The sequence below is a fragment of the Zingiber officinale genome, chromosome 8B, assembly GCF_018446385.1.
Source record: "Zingiber officinale cultivar Zhangliang chromosome 8B, Zo_v1.1, whole genome shotgun sequence".
NCBI lineage: Eukaryota > Viridiplantae > Streptophyta > Magnoliopsida > Zingiberales > Zingiberaceae > Zingiber > Zingiber officinale.
In genome coordinates, this window is record NC_056001.1 from 21,584,500 (window position 1) to 21,607,813 (window position 23,314).

At 34.6% G+C, this 23,314-nt stretch overlaps 4 protein-coding genes across 6 annotated transcripts; 3 read left to right on the top strand and 1 right to left on the bottom strand.

Annotated features, from left to right (window-relative positions):
* The first annotated feature begins 1,617 nt into the window (after positions 1-1,617).
* On the top strand, positions 1,618-4,456 carry LOC122016125 (xyloglucan galactosyltransferase KATAMARI1 homolog). Of its 3 annotated transcripts, none has more exons than XM_042573322.1 (3): positions 1,618-1,783; positions 1,883-3,947; positions 4,218-4,456. In XM_042573322.1, the coding sequence occupies exon 2, from the start codon at positions 2,214-2,216 to the stop codon at positions 3,900-3,902; it is 1,689 nt and encodes a 562-aa protein (XP_042429256.1). In that variant the 5' UTR covers positions 1,618-1,783; positions 1,883-2,213; the 3' UTR covers positions 3,903-3,947; positions 4,218-4,456. The 3 variants fall into 3 exon arrangements, with proteins under 3 accessions (XP_042429256.1, XP_042429255.1, XP_042429257.1); XM_042573323.1 differs by lacking the exon at positions 4,218-4,456 and having other exon boundaries at positions 1,621-1,783; positions 1,883-2,268; positions 2,360-4,129; XM_042573321.1 differs by lacking the exon at positions 4,218-4,456 and having other exon boundaries at positions 1,883-4,129.
* A 4,214-nt stretch (positions 4,457-8,670) lies between these two features.
* On the top strand, positions 8,671-10,057 carry LOC122017547 (WD repeat-containing protein LWD1-like). Its single transcript, XM_042575192.1, has one exon. The coding sequence runs from the start codon at positions 8,823-8,825 to the stop codon at positions 9,954-9,956; it is 1,134 nt and encodes a 377-aa protein (XP_042431126.1). The 5' UTR covers positions 8,671-8,822; the 3' UTR covers positions 9,957-10,057.
* Positions 10,058-14,695: 4,638 nt separating this feature from the next.
* LOC122013583 lies at positions 14,696-15,483 on the top strand. Its single transcript, XM_042569839.1, has 2 exons — positions 14,696-14,758; positions 14,872-15,483. The coding sequence occupies exons 1-2, from the start codon at positions 14,696-14,698 to the stop codon at positions 15,481-15,483; spliced, it is 675 nt and encodes a 224-aa protein (XP_042425773.1).
* Positions 15,484-17,754: 2,271 nt separating this feature from the next.
* On the bottom strand, positions 17,755-22,395 carry LOC122017111 (calnexin homolog). Its single transcript, XM_042574617.1, has 6 exons — positions 22,212-22,395; positions 22,063-22,132; positions 18,669-19,798; positions 18,513-18,584; positions 18,301-18,420; positions 17,755-18,198 (listed from the first exon to the last, which is right to left on the bottom strand). Exons 1-6 carry the CDS (start codon positions 22,290-22,292, stop codon positions 18,037-18,039), a joined length of 1,635 nt encoding a protein of 544 aa, XP_042430551.1. The 5' UTR covers positions 22,293-22,395; the 3' UTR covers positions 17,755-18,036.
* Between the last annotated feature and the right edge of the window lie 919 nt (positions 22,396-23,314).

Below are 23,314 nucleotides of genomic sequence, written 5' to 3' on the forward strand. Positions count from 1 at the left end.
AGGGTTATAGTATCGAAGTTATTTTTTTATTTTACCTCTACGGTTCAGGCTTTGGGTTATAGTATCAAAGCTATTTAGGGTTCAGGCTTTGGGTAATAGTATCAAAGCCATTTTTTTAAAATTTTACCTCTAGGGTTCAGACTTTGGGTTATAGTATCAAAGCAATTTTGTTTTTTAGATTTTACCTCTCGGGTTCAGATTTCCCAATTAGATTATAGTGTTTGGTTTTAAAAAAAAAAAAAAAAAATTAATTTAAGTATTTATTGAGTATTGTAATATGTTAAGGGGATATATTAATGTATTAGAAATTTATATAAGGAAATGTTAATTTTTTTAATTGATTTTTTTTAGTTTAAAATATTAAAAAATAAAAAAATGTAAAAAACAAACCTTGATCTCCTGCGCGACGTGCACAGTCGCGCACTGTGCGCTTCACGCAGGAGATCAAGATTATATATATATATATATATATATATATATATATATATATATTAGCTTATACACCAATGATATATACCTTGTGAGCACCATGTGTATTTTATTTTTTTAGAGCTCAGGATTTAGAATTTAAGATTTAGTCTTTAAAATTTATAGTTTAGAGCTTGAGTTATAATATTAAAATTAAAGAAATTAAATAAAAGAAAAAAAAATTACACATGATACTAATAAGGTGTGCACCATTAGATATGTAGGTTAACATTCTCCTCTCTCTCTCTATCTATATATGTTAGCCTATACATCCAATGGTGCTCACACTTTGTGAGCACTATATGTGTTTTTTTTTTATTTCTATAGTCTTAATATTATAACTAAATCCTCAAACATTAAAGAATAAATCCTAAGCTCTAAAAAAATTTAAAAAAAATACACTTGATGTTCATGTGCACTATTGGGTGTATATAGGCTAGCATTTTTATATATAAAATTTAATTAGATATTTATATCAATACTTGATATCAATGTTCCTTCCGATTCATATAGGGAATTGAGCAACCCTATTTAGAATTTATATACGAAAAGAGTCCTAAAGTCGAAAGTACGCCCACTTCAAGCTATGGACCCAAGGTATCATAGGAATGGGTCATTCTGGTTTGGAATATTACATAAATTTGATTCATTTTGGGCATATGAGGATTACTCATTTTGGGTGGAAGCTATTTATACATACTTATACAAATGACAATTTTCTTAAAAAGAAAATTGTTACCCCTACTTTTCATTTTTACTTTTTTAATCGATATCTTGAAAAATGTCATTAATGTTTTCTAATTACCATGCCGAAATTGTGTCTCGATTTTAGCGGGACTGATTTGGCTTCCCAATCAATTACTGGCATTGCGATTAAATAAATGATCCCCACTGTATGTGGAGCCCACAAAACGTTAAAAGCACGAAGGGTATAAACGTAGAGTAATAATTGCTTCGGTTAGCGCGACGGCATCGCGTCATGGTGCGGGCATGTCTCGCGGTCCTGACTGCGGGTCGGGCCGGCAAACTTGACGGCCGTTACGGACCTTAACGGCGTGAAGTCGGACAAAGTTGGGGCGCTAAATAAGCACTAAACTTTGGAGTTTAAATAGGAATCGACAGGTGTCCCGGTGGGGCCGACCAATAGACGGAGGCAACTGGTTACCCACTGGGACGGAGCTGGCCAACACTTTCCCACAAGAGAGTTGGCAAGAGTCTTCGAGAGACCAACGTCCGTCGCTGTCTGCCCGTGAATGGTGGTGGTCCGGTGGGTCTGATGCAATCTTCCTCTCCGTCAGCGGCGTCCATCTCTCTCGTGAGTTCTCCTCTTTATCTCTGCTGGATCTAAGTCTGTGTTTTTTACTGTGAGATGTGTGTTTTTGTTGGTGATGTTTCCGCCATTGTTCTTCCCAAGTGAGCCTGGTTGGACGTTTTCCCTCCCGGCGGAGATTTGAAAGCTGAAAGGAAGCGGGATTTGAAGTGCCATTTCATATCGTTTTGTGGGGTACCCAGATCCGTGTTTAGGTGCCCCATCAATTTTGTTTGTTTAGGGTTTTTGAAACTGAGAGGGTCGTGATCAATGCAAAACTTGTGATTTTTAGTGAAAACTTGTAGTTGAGCGTTCTGCAGAGCGATCCGTCATACTTACTCAGGTCGCACTTCGGTTTTGGAAAGGCTACTAGTCAAATTGGATTTGTGGCCTTCAATTTGGTTGGATATTGATCGATTGAGATTCATCAGTCGAAATGAGACGGCGATCGTCCACCTCCAGGCATCAGGAGGAGATGGAGAAGGCCAATGGTAAGCCTCCGCCTATGCGGTTGTGTTTATTGGCAACTCTATCTGCCATGTTCTGGATCATGATCTTTTACTTTCACTTTGCCGTTCTCAGCGGCAAACCTGATGCCGATCAATCTGTTCTTTACTCCTCTTCTTCCAACCACCACCCGGAAGCATATGAAATGCTCAAACTGGCCAAGATGGATCAAGGTCTCAAGGGATTTCCTTTCACACGAGCCCTTCGGACGATAGAGAACAAGAGTGATCCGTGCGGTGGGAGGTACATCTACGTCCATGATCTTCCTTCGAGGTTCAATACCGACATGCTCACCGATTGTAGAAAGTTGAGCCTTTGGACCAATATGTGCAAGTTCACAAGTAATGTCGGTATGGGACCTCCACTAGAGGATGCTGATGGAGTTTTCTCGAATACAGGATGGTATGCTACTAATCAATTTGCAGTCGATGTGATCTTCAACAACCGAATGAAACAGTATGATTGCTTGACAAAAGATTCATCCATTGCCGCTGCTGTTTTTGTGCCTTTCTATGCTGGGTTCGACATAGCTCGATATCTTTGGGGATACAATATATCAGTCAGGGATGCTGCATCACTTGAATTGGTTGATTGGCTCATGAAGAGGCCTGAGTGGAGTGTGATGGGGGGTAGAGACCATTTCTTGGTGGCTGGGAGGATCACTTGGGATTTTAGAAGATTGACTGATAATGAAACCAATTGGGGGAACAAACTTTTGTTCTTGCCAGCCACAAGAAACATGTCGATGCTAGTAGTGGAGGCAAGCCCATGGAATGCTAATGATTTTGGGATACCATATCCTACTTACTTTCACCCGGCGAAGGATGCTGATGTTTTCATTTGGCAGGACAGGATGAGGAAATTGAAGCGGAAGTATCTCTTTTCATTTGCCGGTGCACCACGTCCCGACAATCCAGAGTCAATTAGAGGCCAGATCATAGACCAGTGCAGAAATTCCAAGATCTGTAAATTGTTGGAGTGTGACCTTGGGGAGAGCAAGTGTCACTCTCCAAGCAGCATAATGAAGATGTTCCAGAGTTCTTTGTTTTGCTTACAACCTCAGGGAGATTCTTATACAAGGAGATCGGCTTTCGACTCAATGTTAGCTGGCTGCATACCTGTTTTCTTCCATCCTGGATCTGCATATATACAATATATATGGCATCTCCCAAGAAACTACTCAACTTATTCTGTATTTATCCCCGAGGACGACATTAGAAAGAGGAATGTCAGCATTGAAGAGAGGTTAAAGCAAATCTCCCCGGACATCATCAAACAAATGCGAGAAACAGTTATAGGTCTTATTCCGAAGTTGATTTACGCCGACCCTAGATCTAAAATGGAGACTCTAAAGGATGCCTTTGATGTGTCTGTACAAGCAGTCATTGACAGAGTTACAAAACTGAGAAAGGACATGATTGAAGGCCGAGAAGATAAGGAGTTCATCGAAGAGAACAGCTGGAAGTATGCTTTGTTAGAGGGTGGGCAGAGAACAGTTGGGGCACATGAATGGGATCCTTTCTTTTCTAAGCTGAAGGACACTAATGGAGATTCAGCTTCTTCATCTGCTGAAGCTGCCAAGAATTCCTGGAAGAATGAACAAAGAAGTCAGGCTTGACTTAAGAATACCTCGCCAACAAGCATTGTGTGAGAAACTCAAAAGGTAAAATTATTTATTTATATATACTTTTTCACTATTTCGTTTATCTTATTATCTAGCAATAAGTTATTTCTCTTTGAGTTTTTATTACATGTTTGACAAGAAGGAGATACTAGCTAGAACCGTTTTGTTCTACCTTGAGCCTAATGGAAGATATAGCAATAATATATATATTTTTAACTGAATCCTACTTTTTGGTTGGTTTGATGGTACAATCAACATGATTCTACCTAATTTGACTTCTACTTAATGATGGGGGTTGCTACATGATAGGGAGCAATCGATGTAGATCTTTCCTGTTTGTATATCGACTCCTCGATGCCGGCCAGGACTACCGGGTGTGTTAGTTTTACTGACAAAGCTTAGAGCACCTAGATTAGTTCTTGTTCAGATTGTTTTATTGAACAACTTAATGCCAAGCATGTTCTTTAGGATAGTGTTGTTAGATTGGCCTTTGTGATGGTGGTTGGTGACTATAAAATGGTACGACAATGCGATCTCTCCGAGGAGAGTGTCAATATGTTTGAGAAAACATTAACCACCATACTCTTTTTTCCCCTTCGATACTAAAGCATCAATGTCTTGCCTTCAACACTAAAGCATATTCATGCAGCCTTTTAAGAATCAGATTGCGTTATTTATGCATTCATTATCTGAATGAATTGCTTATGCTTAATGATATTAAACGATGAGATTTAAAATGTGCAAATAATTTTTATGTGATAAATTATCAATGTGAAATATTATTCTGAAGAATAATTTAATCAAATTATAAAATTTTCCATGATTTTAACTACAACATTAAATTAAAAAAATAGCTAGTTCACTGAATCAGAAAGTGGGAACTTCATAGAGAAAAAACTTTCCCTCTCAAATTGATGCAACCTCTTGTTCTCGTGCTCTAATAGGTTTTAGAGTCAATTTCTAATCCATAAAAAATATCTTATTGGGTGTCTAATTTTCTTATGCAAATAGTCATTGTGCCAGGACAAAATACCCTGTGATTTACCTACATATATCTTATTATGGGTCGGTGATATTGAGCAATTTGGGATGAATGATACCATCTTTTGCTCTGGTCAATGAGAGTTCTTCTATACATGAGGGTTTGATTTTCTCGCAATATATATCAAATGTCTATGATGTTCAAACTACTAGTGATGTTGGAACGCCACATCAAACGTCATCTCTGTTTTTCATATTTATCTAGTGGGTGGGGATTGACCCATCCATCCTCTTTCCGGATTAATTGATTTTAAGAGTTGAATATTTAAATTAATAAAAATAAAAAAAGGACCATAATTGAAATCCAAGGTCAATTTTTTTTACTCTAAGGTGATTTTTTAAGAAAAAATCAGTCCCTTAAACAATATCGCTATTAGATTTTTAATTAATTGTTCTAATCTTTGTTTTCTTTTGAGTAAATGTTGAAGTGCTATTGTTTACTATGATAACTAGTAAAATATTATAAATATATTAAAACACATGAATTATTAAATTTTTTATAAACACAAATATTATAAATCCAACTTGTTATATTTGCACTACGGAACAAATGAGTTAAGTCGTTCGTGAGTCGTTCATAAGTAACTAAATCAAAACTTGACTCAAGTTTAAAGTTAACCGAGCTTAAAGTTAATCGAGCCTGAGCTGATTTAATTAGAAATTGAGTCAACCTTGAGCCTATAATTAAATATCGAAGTTAAGCTCGAGTTTAACTCTACATACTCGAGTCGTGTCAGTGTAAATGGCTCATTTAATTAAAGTAATTGAAATACATACAATAAAATATAATTAAAATATGAATTCTTATTGAGGGTGGGAAAACAAATATGGATGACCAAATTAATTTATTAAGCAATAAAAAAATATCAAAAATAAAGTATATTGAGTATATTAAAAGGTTCCACCACCCTTTTCCAAAGATTGAACATTTGAACATATCACACAATATTTATAAAAATTGACATAAAACAGATCTCGAATCAGATGGAGTATTATACTGTATAAGGATTTGATATGCCGTATCTTTACGCACACAATATGAGCATCTAAAATATTTTTTTCATTTTGATTTTTTGGATATGTATTGTAATTTTTTTTTAAAAAAAAAAATGTACTGCTAGTGTTTTAAAAGGAGTTCAAAAATTTTTTAGTCATCTATCGGTTGGATAATTAAATAACTTAAAAATAAATAAATTATATTTTTAATCCTACAATTAATCTATAATAATTAAAGGAGTATTTAGTTTAGTTTATTAAAATTGAGATTCAATTCTTAAATACTTAAAAATTGAAAAGATGTTCTATCGTTGCACCATTATCGTAGAAGTTATTATATTGTTCTAACGAACATATAATAGGACGTCTCAATAATTTTGGAGACCCTAGGTAGAAAACAAATATTTGAGTCTTAATATTTTTTAAAAAATATATTATTTTTTCAAAAAATAGTTTTTAATAAAAAGTAATATTAAAATATTTAATTTTATCAAGAAAATTTTTGGTAATTAAAAGTAGTAATCAGTAGGTCATATAATAGTAATTTTACTGTTGTGGTAACCTCACTTTTTTATTAGTAAATTTTAAAAATGAATTTTTATTAAATTTTCAAATATAATTTATTAAAAATAATATATTTATCTAATAAATAGTTTTAGTTAACTAAATTTGATTATGAATGATAAATTATTATAATATTATTAATATATATTTTAATTGACAAAAAGTTCGTGTACAATAATAACAGTGTAAAATTGATGTGATATTATATAGTATAATATTAAATATATTTTAAAACTTTTGAAAATATTTCTGTAAAATAAAAGTAGAATTAATAAATATTTTTAATTTCTTAGACAGGCCTAACTTTAACATGAAGATTAAATTTTGATCAATTAAAAATTATTGATCACATTTTAACTAGAATAAATAATAAATTATTAATTAAATCTAACTCTTACTATAAAAAAATTAAAATTATCTATTAAATTTAATTTTAATTAGTAAAACATAAAAAATATTAATTAAACATAATTTTAATCATTAAAAAATTTAAAAATTACATGTCACATTTAATTACGGTTAGTTAAAAATGAAAAATTATTATCAAAACTAATTTCACTAGTAAAAATTAAAAATTATTAATTTAATTTTGACATATAAAAAATTAAAATTATCGCTTCAACCTTATTTTAATTAATAAAAAAATTACTGCCAAATCTAATTTGATTAATAAAAAAGTTAAATTATTGATAAAAATAAATCTGCATTAAAACTTATTAAATTAATAACTATATTTTATTTAATAAATATAAATTTGGAGGGCTCTATGCCTTAATCGGCCCTGAGGTAGGGAGCTGGCATCCCAAATCCCTTAGTAAAACAAAAATGGGTGAGGGAATTGAGGACTTAGAATTATAGTCGGATCGTAATTGTGATCCAGTCGTAATTAGTTATGATCTCTCCATGAATTTATAGTTCCTTAGGTTATAGTTTGGGTCAGAACGGGTTGCCGAAGACCACCCTCCGCTAGGCTGTCTAGCCACTTGCCTACCTTCGGTGACTTCCGCCCAACCGTACCAACCTAAACTATAACCTAAGGGACTGTGAATCTAAGGAAATATCACAATCAATTACGACTGGATCGCAGTCACGATCTGACTTCCTATCTCAGGAGGGCAGATCACTTGTAATTACGATTGGATCATGACCGAGATTCGATCGTAATTGGTTGTGATACCTTCTTTGGTTCATCGTCCCCCATATTATAGTTTTGGTCAGAGTGAATGACCGGAGACCGCTTCGAGGTCTCTGGTGATGGACAAATGGTCAGGTTGTCAAGCGAGGGATGACCTCCTGTCATCTGGTCCGATCCAAATTATTATATGGAGGGACGATGAATTCAAAAAAAATCCTAATTAATTATGATCGAATCATCATCCTAATTAATCTAATTATAATTACAAATGATACCTCCATTGTTCCACTAGTGTTTTATTTTATATATATTGAACAGAGCATCCGGGACCATTAATATATTTCTAAAAGTTTCTCAGGAATTATTTTACAGAAATTACTTTATATGAGAAAGTGATTCGTATTCCTCTAAAAAGGGCAAGCATAATTTAAAAGTCATGCAATCTAAAAAAGGCCCAGAATATATAAATTTGAAATAAAGAAGTTTAAATTATTCTTAAGGTTGATAGGAATATTAATTGAAATTTCAAATAAAATATAGTTAGATGTCTATACCTATGCATTAAAATAAAATTTTAGTGTTTTTTTACAATAATATTTCAAAAGAACCATGTGTAGTTCTATTATTTAATTTTAAATATTAGTTAAAACTTAATTTAGTATTAAATTATATTATATCATTTTTAAAAATATATTATGATTCTAAATAATTATTGTATATACATATTTAATATTTAATAAAATTTTAATTTTAGAGGAAAGAGGTTAAGGATTATTTTTTGGAAGCACAAAAAAATTTAATAAAAGATTAAAAGTATTTATGAATTCCTTTTTTTTAAAAAAAAAAAAAAGAATATCACTTTTGACTATTGTAAAAAGGTAGAATTTTGTTACCACTTTTTTTAAAAATATATTTAGTTAAATAAGAAACTAATTCTAATAAACAATTGTAGTCTAGTACGGACAAATAAAGCATAGAAACCCTAATCTTAAATATAATTAGCAGCTTCCCAAAAAATCCGAATCTCAATGCATCCGCTGTAACTCTCGCTTATGCTTCTCCCCTTCTCATCGTCTTCTTCCCCCTTCCTACGTCTCCGGAGATTGCCTGCCCTCTAGCAGCCGGCGACCGCACCGGTAAACGAGGGGAGAGAGCGAATCAGGAGATACCAACTTCTCATGGGAGCGAGAGGAGATGCCGAGGTCCGGGAACGACGGCCCACTCCTGATCTTGGATCCTCGGAGGGCGACGGCGACGGCGACGAGGACCTGCAGAAGCAGCAGCGCTCGGAGATCTACACCTACGATGCGCCTTGGCACATCTATGCCATGAACTGGAGCGTCCGCCGAGACAAGCGCTACCGCCTCGCCATCGGTAGCCTCCTCGAGGGCTACGGCAACCGGATGGAGATCGTGCAGCTGGACGAGGCTTCCGGAGAGATCCGCTCTGACCCGGCCCTCTGCATCGAGCATCCATTCCCTCCCACCAAAACCATGTTCGTTCCCGACCGCGAGTGCCTCCGTCCGGACCTCCTCGCTACCTCTGCGGACTTCCTCCGCATCTGGCGCGTCGCCGATGACTCCTCCCGAATTGAGCTCCGCTCGCTTCTTAACGGCAACCGTAACTCTGAGTTTTGCGGTCCACTGACTTCCTTCGATTGGAACGAGGCCGAGCCCCGCCGCATAGGAACCTCCTCCATCGACACCACGTGTACTGTCTGGGACATCGACCGCGAGGCAGTCGACACCCAGCTCATCGCCCACGACAAGGAGGTCTACGACATCGCCTGGGGCGGCGTCGGCGTCTTTGCCTCCGTCTCCGCCGACGGGTCCGTCCGCGTCTTCGACCTCCGCGACAAGGAGCACTCCACCATCATATATGAGTCCGCCGATCCTCCTGGCACGCCGCTCGTCCGCCTCGGGTGGAACAAGCAGGATCCCCGCTACATGGCCACCATCATAATGGATAGCGCCAAGGTCGTCGTCCTCGACATCCGCTTCCCTACCTTCCCCGTCGTCGAGCTCCACCGCCACCAGGCCAGCGTCAATGCAATCGCCTGGGCGCCCCATTCCTCCTGCCATATCTGCACCGCTGGTGATGACTCCCAGGCTCTGATATGGGACCTCTCGTCCATGGGCGGTGACCATGGCAACGTCCAGAAGTCTATGGCAGCCGCTTCTGCTGAGGGTGGCCTCGATCCCATACTTGCCTACACTGCCGGAGCAGAGATCGAGCAGCTGCAGTGGTCTTCCTCCCAGCCCGACTGGGTTGCCATTGCCTACTCCACTAAGCTTCAGATTCTGAGAGTTTAATGGAAAACAAATGGATATTAGAGCAGTAAAGATATTGCCTTTGACTCAGCACTTTTCATTGTACTACATCAAGATGATACATTGGATTTATTAGGATTAAATTAGGAGGAAATGTAGCACAATTACTCAGTATTTGATTCTATTTACTGAACTGGTACCTGGTAGCACCCCACTCAATTGATTTCATAATTAGTGCATAGCTTCATTTCATGTCCTATCATTTCTCTATTGCACTAGGCTTTTGATTATTTTTGGGGTATAGTTTGCTTATTACTTGCAGGATCAGAATACTAGTTGGATGAATTGTTTGGATCCTCTACTGGCATGTTCTTCAGTTTGCCTTTTTTTTTTTTAATTTACTGATAACCTTCTTGCGCATTAAAATTATTTTTTCTTTTCTATTAGAAACTTACATCTTTGCAGATGTTTGCCTTCTTCTGTGTATCTTTCTGCTTAACTTTATTTAGTTGCTTTTGATCTTTGTATAGCACTAGTTATACATTTTTTTTAAGAGAGATGATTTAGGCGTGTTTAAGATCTTGGTGGATGATTCATTGGATTTGTGGTGTTGGATATTGTCAGGTAGCTCTTGTAATTCCCTGTGGTTGAACATTTTGAAGTGGAACTGGAGGTACATTTGGAAGTCAGTGTTTAGGGTTGCTGTAGAATGATGCTTTGAATTGTTTTTATCTGGAGCTTTGATCTTTTGCTTCACTGAACTTATGCAGGAATGCAAAACATTAAGGATCCTGAGATATAATTTTACAGGATTGAATCATTCACTGTTATTTGATAATCACTGCTAATCCTTCTCTACATCATTATTTTCTATAAGATTAAATCAGTTGTACTAGTCACTATTCCAAAGGTTAGTAGCCGTCCGTGATTTACCTCTTCTGTATTGGCCTTGGGACGGATTGACGGGAGGCGCTAGGGGCGAGTGTATTCGTCTTAATGCCACCATATTGACTTCGAAGGTATTCTCATCTTCTGGTATCCATCTGCCTGTTCTTGTTTCCATCTCGTCTTGAAGAGTATCTGTGATTTCTTGGTTGTAGTTATTTGTGTACTACTTGGAGCATGAGAAAAATAATGCTAAGCTGAAATGATTCTATATATATATATATATATATATATTCCATTAACACCTTAAGTTAGCCATGTGCACTTTGCCTGTGGCAGTGTTACCTTCTTCCTACATCAGAAGCATCTTTCAGTATTGAGTTTTTTGGTTGGTCCTAATATCTGATTGAATTATTGGATCAGTCATTCGTTTCCCAAGAGGTTGATGATTCAGGGTTGTTCCATATCAAGCAGATGTCCTACATTATTAGTTTGTTGATCCATGGGTCTTAGGTGTTATATATGTGTTAATTGAAGGGAACTCCACTCGGCGATAATGCATATGATTGATTTTATGGCTACAAGTTTCAATCGTGAAAATAATCTTTTGCAATTGTAAGATAAGACTACGTGTAATAAATTTAATGGTGTAATAAACTTAATGGTTAATTATTTGATTTTTTTAATTCAACTCTTCATCTATATGGTCACATATGATTTTTACGGAAATATAGTATGATATGGTCTTTACAGAAATGTATAATTTTTTCTCAGGATTTTGCATTAAGAGGAACTTTTATGCGTTAGCCTGATTTTAATGGTTTTTTTTAGACGATTCAGCACGCAACAAATTAAATGCCTTCGTCCGTAATTTCTAGTCTCTGTTTAGTCCTTTTAGCCCATCTTCAATCCACATAATTAAATTTAGTATAATTTTTACATTAAAATGGTACAATTTTAACATCAAACACTATTTCAACTCCAACTCATCAATACCATATCACATCAAAAAAGAATATTCTTTAGAATATTATATTATTCTTATTAATTTTTTATATGATAATTATTATATTTAAAATTAATACTTCTTAATATTTGATTTTTTAAAATTCAGTATCCAACTAATATATATATATATATAATTTTTATTTTTAATTTTATTATATAATTATTCAGGTATAAATAATTTTAACAATATTATAAAATCACACACAATTAGGATAAAATATTTTACTATTTTATATTTAAAACAAACAAGGATACTTAATTGAAAATACAATATTACACTACTTTAACTTTCAGAATTACTATATTGTTCCCATAAATGTTCAATTAATGCATTTCGAAGGGCAATATGAGCTTCTTTGTCTTTGATTTGTCTGTATCGAGCTAGAAACTCTTCAAATCGAGAACCATCATCTACTGTGGGCTCAACATCTGGAGTCGGTACCTCAAAGTGTTCCACGATTTGTGCATTTAAATCACGTTCATCTTCAATTATCATATTATGCATAATAATACATGATGTCAGTATATCATGTAAAATATTTTTCTGCCAAAATGTGAAGGTCCTGCAACAATTGCAAAGCGTGATTGGAGCACGCCAAATGCTCGCTCAACATCCTTTCTATACGTTTCTTGCTTCATTGCAAATAATTTATTCTTTCGACCTTGTGGAGCAGAATCGTTTGAAAAAGTGTTGACCATTTTGGATATATACCATCAGCTAAATAGTAACCCATATTGTACTATTTTCCTTGAATGACATAACGAGCAGGAATTGTAATACCTGCAGCAAGATTAGCAAAAAGATGAGAAAACTCAAGTACATTAATATCATTGTTCGATCCTGGCAACCCAAAATATGCATGCCAAATCCACATATCATAATCGGCTATAGCTTCTAGAATAATTGTTGGCTTTCCACTACGACCAGAATATTGTCATGCCCAAGCTGTTGGACAATTTTGCCATCTCCAATGCATGCAATTTAGGCTACCTAACATACCTGGAAAACCTCGTAGCTCACTAATATGAAGTAGCCTAGTAACATCATGAGCATTTGGAGATCGTAGGTATTGCTCTCCAAAAACTTCAACAACAGCACGACAAAATCATTTCACACTTTCAATAGCAATTGATTCCCCTATTTTAATGTACTCATTAGTAGCATCTGCTGGTACACCGTACGCCAATATCCGAAATGTAGCTGTTATTTTTTGCAAGCTTGACAAACCAAGTTTTCCAAGTCCATCTCTTTTCTATATAAAATAGTTGTCATGATTAGTAACAGCATCACAGATACACATAAATAAATTTCGTCCCATTCTGAATCTTCTTCGAAACATTACATCATTATACAATGCATTTTCGGTGCAATAATCATTGAATAGATTACAATCAGCAGCTTCACGATTACGATTGATCATCTTATGACTAGGAATTGAGCCTCGATGTCTGCTTTTGTTGCTTCCTTCATTGAGATAATTCAAGACAATTTGATTATTGGTAGAAATCACCTGAGCCATCAATTGTTGCCTTGCACCAAAACTTTCTGCATAGTTATCATCATTAGAGCTTGAAGATGATAAATTTGATGAACCTTCAATATTGTTATCCATTTTCTGAGATAATTGAATGGATGAGGTACATGTTGCTTATGGGGTATGTATTTATAATGTATGTTATAAACATATTTGGACAAATATGATCAGATGACGTGATACAACAATGACAACATCGGGACAAGTTTAGCAGGCGACGTGACCGGGCATTGAACACACATTTTTGTGTGCCCAGATGATGTGACCTAACAATCAACACATTTGGACAAATATGCACAGATGACGTGACACAACAATGATAACATTGGGACAAGTTTAGCAGGCGACGTGACCGGGCATTGAACACACATTTTTGTGTGACCAGATGACGTGACCTAACAATGAACACATTTGGACAAATATGCACAGATGACGTGACACAACAATGACAACATCGGGACAAGTTTAGCAGGTGATGTGACCGGGCATTGAACATACATTTTTGTGTGCCTAGATGACATGACCTAACAATGAACACATTTGGACAAATATGCACAGATGATATGACACAACAATGACAACATCGGGACAAGTTTGGCAGGCGACGTGACCGGGCATTGAACACACATTTTTGTGTGCCCAGATGACGTGACCTAGCAATGAAAATATTTGGACAAATATGTACATATAACATGACACAACAATGATAACATCAGGACAAGTTTAGCAGGCAACGTGACCGGGCATTGAACACACATTTTTGTGTGCCCAAATGATGTGACCTAACAATGAACACATTTGGACAAATATGCATAGATGACGTGACACAACAATGATAACATCGGGACAAGTTTAGCAGGCGACGTGACCGGACATTGAACACACATTTTTGTGTGGCCAAATGACGTGATCTAACAATGAACACATTTGGACAAACATGCACAAATGACGTGACACAACAATGACAACATCGGGACAAGTTTAGCAGGCGACGTGACATGACACTAAATCAAAATTTGCATAATTTTATATTCATATTTTTTCACTATATAATGGCTTACCAGATATTGGTATAACACATTGTATGTCAATAATTTTTGTGAGAGTTTCTCTTCTACTAAAATGAGTGCAACCCCCTGACAAGTTTCATACTCATTTGAAGAAGATAAACACTTATGTCATGTTTACCTTCATATTTCACAAAATCCAATCATTGGGATCAATCAATCGAAGGATCAATTCTAGGCAAGAGTTGAGAAAGAGTTTCATACAGATCCAAATTTTGTGCATCATAGTTGACCGCTAAGATCTTTGCAAAAAAGAATGCTTCTTATGCTAAGCGCAGTATCCAAAATGAAAGGTTGCATTCGACAAATCGAACATCTGAATCCTAGTGGAGCATCGGAACAAGATATTGTAAGTTACTATGCTCATATTTATTTTAGACTATCTAAAATTTAAAATCTAAGTCTAAATTTATTAATACATATCATTATCTTCATAACTGATGTTTAATTATTTTCTTGCAGTTAACTCGTGCCAAAATGTTATTTGCAGAAGACCCAAAATACACAAAGGGTTTCAAATTTGACCATGTCTGGAATATTCTCAAAGACATTGAAAAATTTGGTACTAACACTATGAATACTGCATCAATGAAATCACGACAACAAAATGCTAATGCTGATTCATCTGAACAACAATTCTTTGAGGAGGCATTTCATACACCTTCATCTCCTTGTGTGTTTGCTTTTGATCTTAATATCACTGATTCAGATAGCGGTGCTACTTCTAATAAACGACCTCTAGGGGTGAAAAAAGCAAAAATGAAGAAAAAGAATGATGAACAAATTGCAAAGGTAATTAATATTAATGCTCAACTTGTTGAGGCAATGAATGCAAGTACTGCTGCTACTGCAAAAATGACAGATACTATGCTTTACAAAGAAGAAACCAAAATTTTATTCAAAGATTTGAACTCGATCTCTAACCCGATGATGCGTGAATATATTCGCAATGAGCAAATTAGAATTATGCAAAAGAGAATGCAAGTACAAGGATCTCATTCAGTTGCACATCAAGGAGAAGGATCTCAAACATCACAGATACAGGGAGAAGGATCACAACTTAATCAATATTAAGGTGAAGATCAAGAATCTCAGAATCCTATGAATATTTTCGGGTAATTTCATAATTATTTTTGCGGAATGGGGAGTGATCTTCCTGAATATTAGTATTATAATATTATTAAAGTAATTTTAATTTTATGTGTGCTTTATTAGTATCGTTTGTACCATGTACTTGTTTGTTAAGCTTAATTATTCATGTTTTTAAGTTTGTATTAGTAATATTTTAATTTAATGTTATTACTATCTTTATTTTGTATGTCAATGTAATGAGTAATGTGTTTTATATTTATGCATATAAATTTTTTTAATATTTTATTGTATTATGTTTATGAAATTAGTGATAATTTATAAATGTAATTATAATTAAAATATATTAAATAAAATTAAAATAATAATTTTAATAAATTAAATATTTACAAATATACATAATAAAATTTAAATATGCTATTAAATACACTTAATTTAAAATTATAATAAATAATAATTATATTTAATTATACTATAAATAAAGATAAAGAAAATAATAATAATTAATTAATTACATTTGATTTTATAATAATATAATAATTTTTAAAAAAAAAATCTCTCCATCACCAAATATGGTGATGTGAATAGTGCAACACTATATTCACATCAACATATTTGGGGGTGAGATTTGGTGTATGGGTTGAAATAAGTTGATGTTAAATTTACATCAGATTTGATGTTTTGATGATGGATTGAAGATCCTCTTAGTCATTTGCATGTCAGACCTCACAATCTATTCTAATTGTAATTTCAATTTTATTATAGATAAATAACGTAAAAGCATCTAAATAATAAATTATTGCTAAAAGTTTAATAATTTTTTTCTTTATATTTACTAGAAGTTGGTAATATCAAGAAGTTAAATAATTTTTTTCTTTATATTAACTAGAGGTATAACGACAAAAACTTCTGGAATTTTTTATTCATATTTTAATTTTCTACTAAATAAAGTGTCATCTAGCGGTGGATTCAAAAATTTAAAAATGGAAGGGTAATTTTTATATGAAATAAAGGACAGTATCCTTCATCTTCACTAATGAAACCTCATAATATTAGGGGTTTCATCGTTATTAAGGGGAGCGACCGCCAATGCCACCCCCCACTGGATCCGCCCATGGCGCCATTTCATCCTATCTCATATTCATCTATTTCAATAACTAAGTAATCTGAGTATAAGGGTAAAATTAACTGGGGCAAGTGTTGTACCATATTTTTCATTTGTTTTACAATCAAAATTTGGCTAAAATTGATTGTGATTTCTTATAGGTTCACTTTCCCACCTAAGTTATACTTTGAGCCGAGCCAAGCGGCCAGTGAATGGGACCCCTACTTGTCAGCGTCATATAGTCTGTCCAACTATCAGCAATCTTTGATCATCTGGCTCGACATAAATTATAATCTAGATGAAAAGATGACCTAAAATGAGATCACAATCGCAGATATTAGTTCCATACAAAATGTTAAAATCATATTGTTTTAATTGAATTTCAACTTATATAGAAATTTAAATGTTGGAGTGAACATATAGAAGAGTTAACACAAGGTAATGAAATATAATTTTAAATATACGGTAACCTCTTTAATTACTGACAAAATTTGGTCTCTAATTTATGAGGTGTTATATAACATTACGAAATTAACTTTTCAAATATATATTTACACGAGTCACGTGACATGCATAAAGGATTCCAGTCCACGCCTTTGACTGTTATGCTTATTGAAATTTTTTTATATTGATTTGGTAAAAGTGGACTGGACGGTCGACTCCTTACATATTTATAACGAGGTAAATAAAAAACATAGTGTGCCTGCCAATACATCCTTAAATTATATGAAAAAATAAATTATAAGATATAGGATATAGTGTCAAATAACTAAAATTTTATTTTTTAAATTTATATTGAATTATGTATAAAGGCAAATATCACAAATAAAAAGTTAATTGTTGATCTCCCATCTAAATTTTTAGTTTAATTTTGAAACGGCTGTAACAATTATAACTGTTATAACTATAGAATAACTCAATTGTAATAATTATAAAATCATAACAACTGTATGATTTGCTACACATCCCCAATTCAAGATTTAAACGAAAAATATAAATAAAAATTAATAGTGAGAACACAGTAGGACACAATTGTGTCATTTTATACGAGTTGATGAAATGGGATGTCATTTGATAAAAAATCAAAATGGAATTTGTAAAAGAAAAATGCCCTTTTGATTTTTCTCCTAGATGATAAACATGCCAGTATATTAAAAATAAATTAATGTTTTTTCATAATAAAAGTTCTAAGAATGTTTAACTAAGCAAATTACAAGAAGCTATGTTAACTCTAAAAATAATTGTTCAAAGAAGCAAATTACAAGAAATTATATAAGCCATAGATTTCTAGTCCACAAATTCAAGGACAAATTGTAAAGCTAACTTTTAATTGGAAGGAGGCAAGTGTGCGCTTCAGCCCCCACCGGAAAGCCTAACAACGCAACGCATATCTAAGCTCGGAACATCTCACAAAATTTGAAGAGCTTGCTACCTCAGGTCTCCCTTCTGGATTTCCGAGCTCGAGGAGCAGATGCATCATCAACTTTTACATTCTCTTCTTTCTCTTCATTAGTGCCATTAGTGCCTGGAGAATCATTCCCAACAGTTTCGGCTGACTTGGTTTTGGAAGCAGACGGTGCTGAGACTTCTTGTCTCTGTAAAATGCAAGGTTTAGGAAGTCAACACCCAGATATATCTAAAGATAGAACATCAACTAGTTAGATTCAAGCCAGATTGAAAGCCTCTCAACGACTCACCTGAGGTTTCTTTTTGCTACCAAAGAGAAGCCTGACTATGACAGTGGCAAATACCACTACCGTGGACACCAGAACTCCAATGGTGACGGTAGGTTGTTTCTCTGCCTTCTCAATAACATCCTGCTCCAAAATCAGTCATCAAATGTGAAAGGATTAATCTGGATTTAAGATAGGAATATAAATAGGAAAATCTTATAGATAATAGAACATACAATGATTTTTATCTGGTATGGTTTCAAGAAAGGAATGTCTGCTATCCTGTAGAGAACATCAAATATCTTCTTCTGCAATAACAATGGCATTGGGTGTGAGAAGGGTACAGCAGCAGCTTTATTTAGTTTATTAGAGTTAGTAGAACTAAACATTACCTGGAGACCTGAAAGTCCATCTTTAAACCCAGCACCAGCGTCTTCAGCCTTCTGCTTTTCTTTCTCAACGTCATACTTAGGCTTCCATGTCTCCAACCTATACGACTCAGCAACCTTCTCGTCAGTAGATATCAAAATATTGTCAAACAGAATCCCATCCTGCATGGTCCATATCTCAATACCAATGGCATCAATAGGCTCCATGTTCGGTTTGTCCAGTTCGAAGTATTCGGGATTATCTATCTCTTGTGGCTTCCAGATACCCTTGTAGTTCGGATTGTCAATTAGAGGAGCAGACCATTTCCCCTTGTATGCTGGATTCCTCTTCATGGGCCTCTTCCACTCTCCACAGCCGGGTGCTGCTTCACACTTGGGGTTGTCAACCTTGGGTGCTTCCCATTCTCCATCCTCTTCATCATCCCAATCTTCTGGCTTTGTTGCTTCAGGGTCATCAGTTTCCGCAGGTTCATCATCCAGCCATCCTTCTGGTTTGACAGCTTCCTCATCTTCAATCTCCATTGGCGCATCTTCATCCCAGTCATCAGGCTTTACTGCATCAGGGTCTGGAATTTTAGCTCGCTCATCCCAATCCTCAGGTTTCTTGTCATCAGGGTCAGGAATTGTTTTGGGTGGGATAAGAGCTGGCTCAAAGTCATCAGAAGACAACAAATTCGCCTTTTTCTTCTCTTCACCGTCAATCAAAATTTTCAGCTCATTGTCAGGTTTCAGAATAGCAGTATAAACATGAGAATTTTTGTCAAATGGCACTGATGGAGGATACTTCAAATGGTGTTCCACAAACTTTCCAGTTTTAGGATTCTTGTGCTGAAGGATGAAGTGCACCTTATTTGTGGACCCACACTTATCAGGTCCAAACATGATAGTAAATGGAGACTCATTATTAAATCCCTTAGGAGTCCATCCAGCTTCTTGTGGACGTAGGTACTTAAGATATGCGCCTCCACATTCAAGTCCATTTTGTAACCGGACTTCAAACTGAAGAACAACTGTTCCATCCTTGAGAGCAACTGGCTCCTCAAGTTCCTTGACAATCGCATATTTTCTAGCTTGTTCACTGACAAGAAGCCCATAGTCTTCATGACCATCACTCTTCGAGTGTTTCCATGTACCTAATCAACAAAATGAGACATTGTAAGAAAGATGCATTGGCCACTAAAGAAAATAAATACATATGACCCAGGTTTGAAAAATTCAGTATACATATTTGCTTAAAAATTTTAATCTGCAGACCACGTTTTCTACTCTATCTCGGAGGGAAAAAAATCAGAACAATTATATTAAATTTTCATTATGAATTCTATTCCTGATTGACAAGGAATAATTATAAAAACCAAAACCTAACAAGAAAGTCTTAATGTTATAATATATGAGGGATAGAATGGCTCTTTCTCCCAAGTTATCATCCTGATATGACACTATTAAATAAAAGAAATTCACATTAACCAACTAGATAAATATATAGAGGCCGTATAATTGAAAATGTTTCTAAATTAAAAAAGAAATAATGTATATAATTATGAAGTTATCACACAATGTTCATAATCAACAGTTGCTTGGTCTAAACTTCCTTTGATTATGTTATGCTTCCAAGGAAATAAAGAAGCACTTTGGAAAAGGAAATGCCAAACTTATTCTAATTGAAAGGAATAATAATTCCTAGACTTAAACTTACTGCAGTTCGTACTATTTTACTTGAAAATATGTTTTGCCACTTTGGTGATGAAAACTTCGGTACTCACATTTTTTCAGATCATTCATGAAGTTATGGACTCCTCTTATGGAAATCATATTTATTGTTTATTCTGATTTACTGCTCTTTAAAATCAAGTAAGAGTGCACGATTTTTTATTTATATTGATTATGCCTATTCGAATTCAACTAACAAAACACCACACAGTGCATGCTAAAAACTCAAAAAAACACCACACCATGCATGCTAGTAATGACATTCTAAATTGCCAACGTTGAATCATTAAAACAAAGAGAGTACATCACATATCTCTAAGATTTTTTTTTTGGATTATTAAATAGTGTCTTATATGTACAAACGAGAATAATTGGATAATAACCAACTTAATTATGTCATGTGTTTAAGCAATCAAGTTATTTAATTATTTTCAATTTAGATATTTGTTATAGTACCAGCATTGTAAAGATACATCATAAGGTTGCCAGCTTATATGATATTGTTTAAAAAAAACAATGATTACGCTGACTCAAGTGCCCCTCACAGTCTGTCCTAGGTTATGTTGTCCTAGGTTATGTTGTCCTAGGTTATGTGAAGGGAGATAAATCACGGGCTCAGCTTATAGTCTAATGCAAATGGCTAGGGGATGGGAGGAATTTTTTTCCGAAGGCATGCACCCGCTGGAAATTGTGCCTCATTGTAGCAAATGGCAATTTATGTGAAAGTACATTAAGATACAGGTATAATTTTTTTAGTAGTTTCAAAGTCATATTCTTTCATGAAACATCCAGGATATAAACACCATAACTTCATTTATTAGATGAAACCAAATGCCATCAACCGATGGAATCACTTAGATGTCGTTGGTAAATTCAATTAGGTTTTCCAACTAATTTCTTTATGATTAGAATTATGAGAAACTTTTGTTCCGTGATAAGCTAGTTTGTGTATCAATAAACTAAGAACATTTATTTTCAGCAGTGTAGCTTGACTTCTACTTATTGCCAATAATAACATATGAAGTAAATGTTTGACATTCATACAAGACAAGATAATGAGAATATAAACAGGCTCCTGACACTTGATCTGCACAATATATCGTTAGAGAAATACAATAATTTCAAAAAATATCTAAATTAGAACCTGATAGACTTGTGGTTGAGTTTCTTAACATCAAATACTAATGGCTTTACTGGGTAAACAAATCAGAGATTTAAACCGTTGATATTAATCAATAGACTGAGCCAACAAAAAAAATACACTCTAGCTCCAGAAGCTAAAAAAAAAAGTTAGAACCTAATCCAACTAAATTTATCAGGTCCAACTTCCAAGTGACTAGTTGTTCCTTAGCTATGCAACATGGTCAGCGACAAATCCAGAATGTCTCAATAGTTACCCAGAATTAGTAGATTATGCTCGTAAAAACAAGGTGAGCCCTTGCTCACCTATCTACTATTTTTTTTAGGACTAACTGATCTACAATAGAAGCGCTTAAATTACACTATTTTTTTATTCTTAATTAATTTCCACTTTTTTTTTTCTTCCTTAGATTTGTAGAAAGTGATCACAGATTCGGCGATCCTATCAACAAAATTGAAAGCAGCCAGTTGCAAGGTGAAATCTTCGCACTGTCGACAGAAAATTTACTGCACCCAAGAATCAAGAGCAGATCCGGAAGGAATTTACCTTCGTAGTCCGCCTTCTCGGAGACAATCCATCGCCCCTCGAAAGACTCGTCGAACGACTCGTAGAACAACTGAAACAAATAGGCTAAATTATTATCTACATCTCAAATTCAAGCTGAAGAGAAAATTCGCGGAAAAGGGAAAAACTACCGGATCCGACGCCCAAATCTGGGAGAAAAGGGCCGCAATAAACATCAAGACAAGCGGTGCCGTCAAGTTCCTCCCACCCATTATGAGGGGAGAGAGGAGATCGCGACGGAACGAGCGAGCAACGACCGCGATCTCCGAAAGATGAGAGGGCGGAGCGAGGAACTCCTTCGCCTTCACTTGATTCGGGGACGATTAAAAAGGACCCGGAGTGACTTGTCTCCGCCAATGAACTGAGAGACCACGTCGCTCATACGAATAGAGTTGCGCCATGTCATTCAGCACCTATGGGACGCAGGTTCAGTAGAACCACTATTTAGACAGCCGTTTGATCTGACAATAGCTTCTAATAGACGGTCAATATTTGATAATGAATCGGCATGAATAAATTATATATATTGTGGTAAAAGATAATTAGGTTCGCCCCTAACATCCCGTCAATCCGTCTTAAAATTAATACGAAAAAGATAAACGAATAAATTATATATATATATAGGAGCTTTTTGTGCGATTGATTTTTAATTTTAAAGATAGTCTATATTAATTTAGAGTATAGTTTATATACATTCAAAATTAATTTTTTAAATATTTATCCCATTTAAAATTAAATTTTTTTATTATTTTTATATTTACCCTACAACATCCGTGGGAACAAAAATTATATATTTTTAAAAACAATATAAAATAATATACAATTAATAAAATATAAATATTTAAAAATAATCTTTGATAAATTTGAAAAGAATGGCTCAAATCATTAGAATAACACCTTATAGTTTTTAATGCAATTGAGACAAGTAAAATTGGGAAGACAAATTATACATTTTGATAATTATCATAGGTCATACTAATTTATATTGCCATCTCGTTCTACTCCTTTGTTAATTCTTACTTTTTACTCTTTTATTTACCTACAACTTTCCTTTCAATCTTCTATTTCCTTTGAATAAACTTTTTAAATTATCATATATTTCTAAGGCGTATGAATTGACTAAGGACATTTTTATCTTAGCATTTTATTTTTTCTAAGTTACACATATTTTTAGAAAGTATTTTTAATAAACTCATAAGATTGTTTGGGAGATAGTGTACGTACTTCACTTACC

What these genes read in the sequence shown, in the direction of transcription:
- LOC122016125 (XM_042573322.1), top strand. Translation starts at nt 2,214, where the DNA reads ATGAGACGGCGATCGTCCACCTCCAGGCATCAGGAGGAGATGGAGAAG.
- LOC122017547 (XM_042575192.1), top strand. Translation starts at nt 8,823, where the DNA reads ATGGGAGCGAGAGGAGATGCCGAGGTCCGGGAACGACGGCCCACTCCT.
- LOC122013583 (XM_042569839.1), top strand. Translation starts at nt 14,696, where the DNA reads ATGAAAGGTTGCATTCGACAAATCGAACATCTGAATCCTAGTGGAGCA. An exon ending in GAGCATCGGAACAAGATATT is followed by an intron (nt 14,759 to 14,871) that starts GTAAGTTACTAT and finishes ATTTTCTTGCAG; the next exon opens with TTAACTCGTGCCAAAATGTT.
- LOC122017111 (XM_042574617.1), bottom strand. Translation starts at nt 22,292, where the DNA reads ATGGGTGGGAGGAACTTGACGGCACCGCTTGTCTTGATGTTTATTGCG. An exon ending in AGATTTGGGCGTCGGATCCG is followed by an intron (nt 22,133 to 22,211) that starts GTAGTTTTTCCC and finishes TATTTGTTTCAG; the next exon opens with TTGTTCTACGAGTCGTTCGA. An exon ending in GTAGCAAAAAGAAACCTCAG is followed by an intron (nt 18,199 to 18,300) that starts GTGAGTCGTTGA and finishes TGCATTTTACAG; the next exon opens with AGACAAGAAGTCTCAGCACC.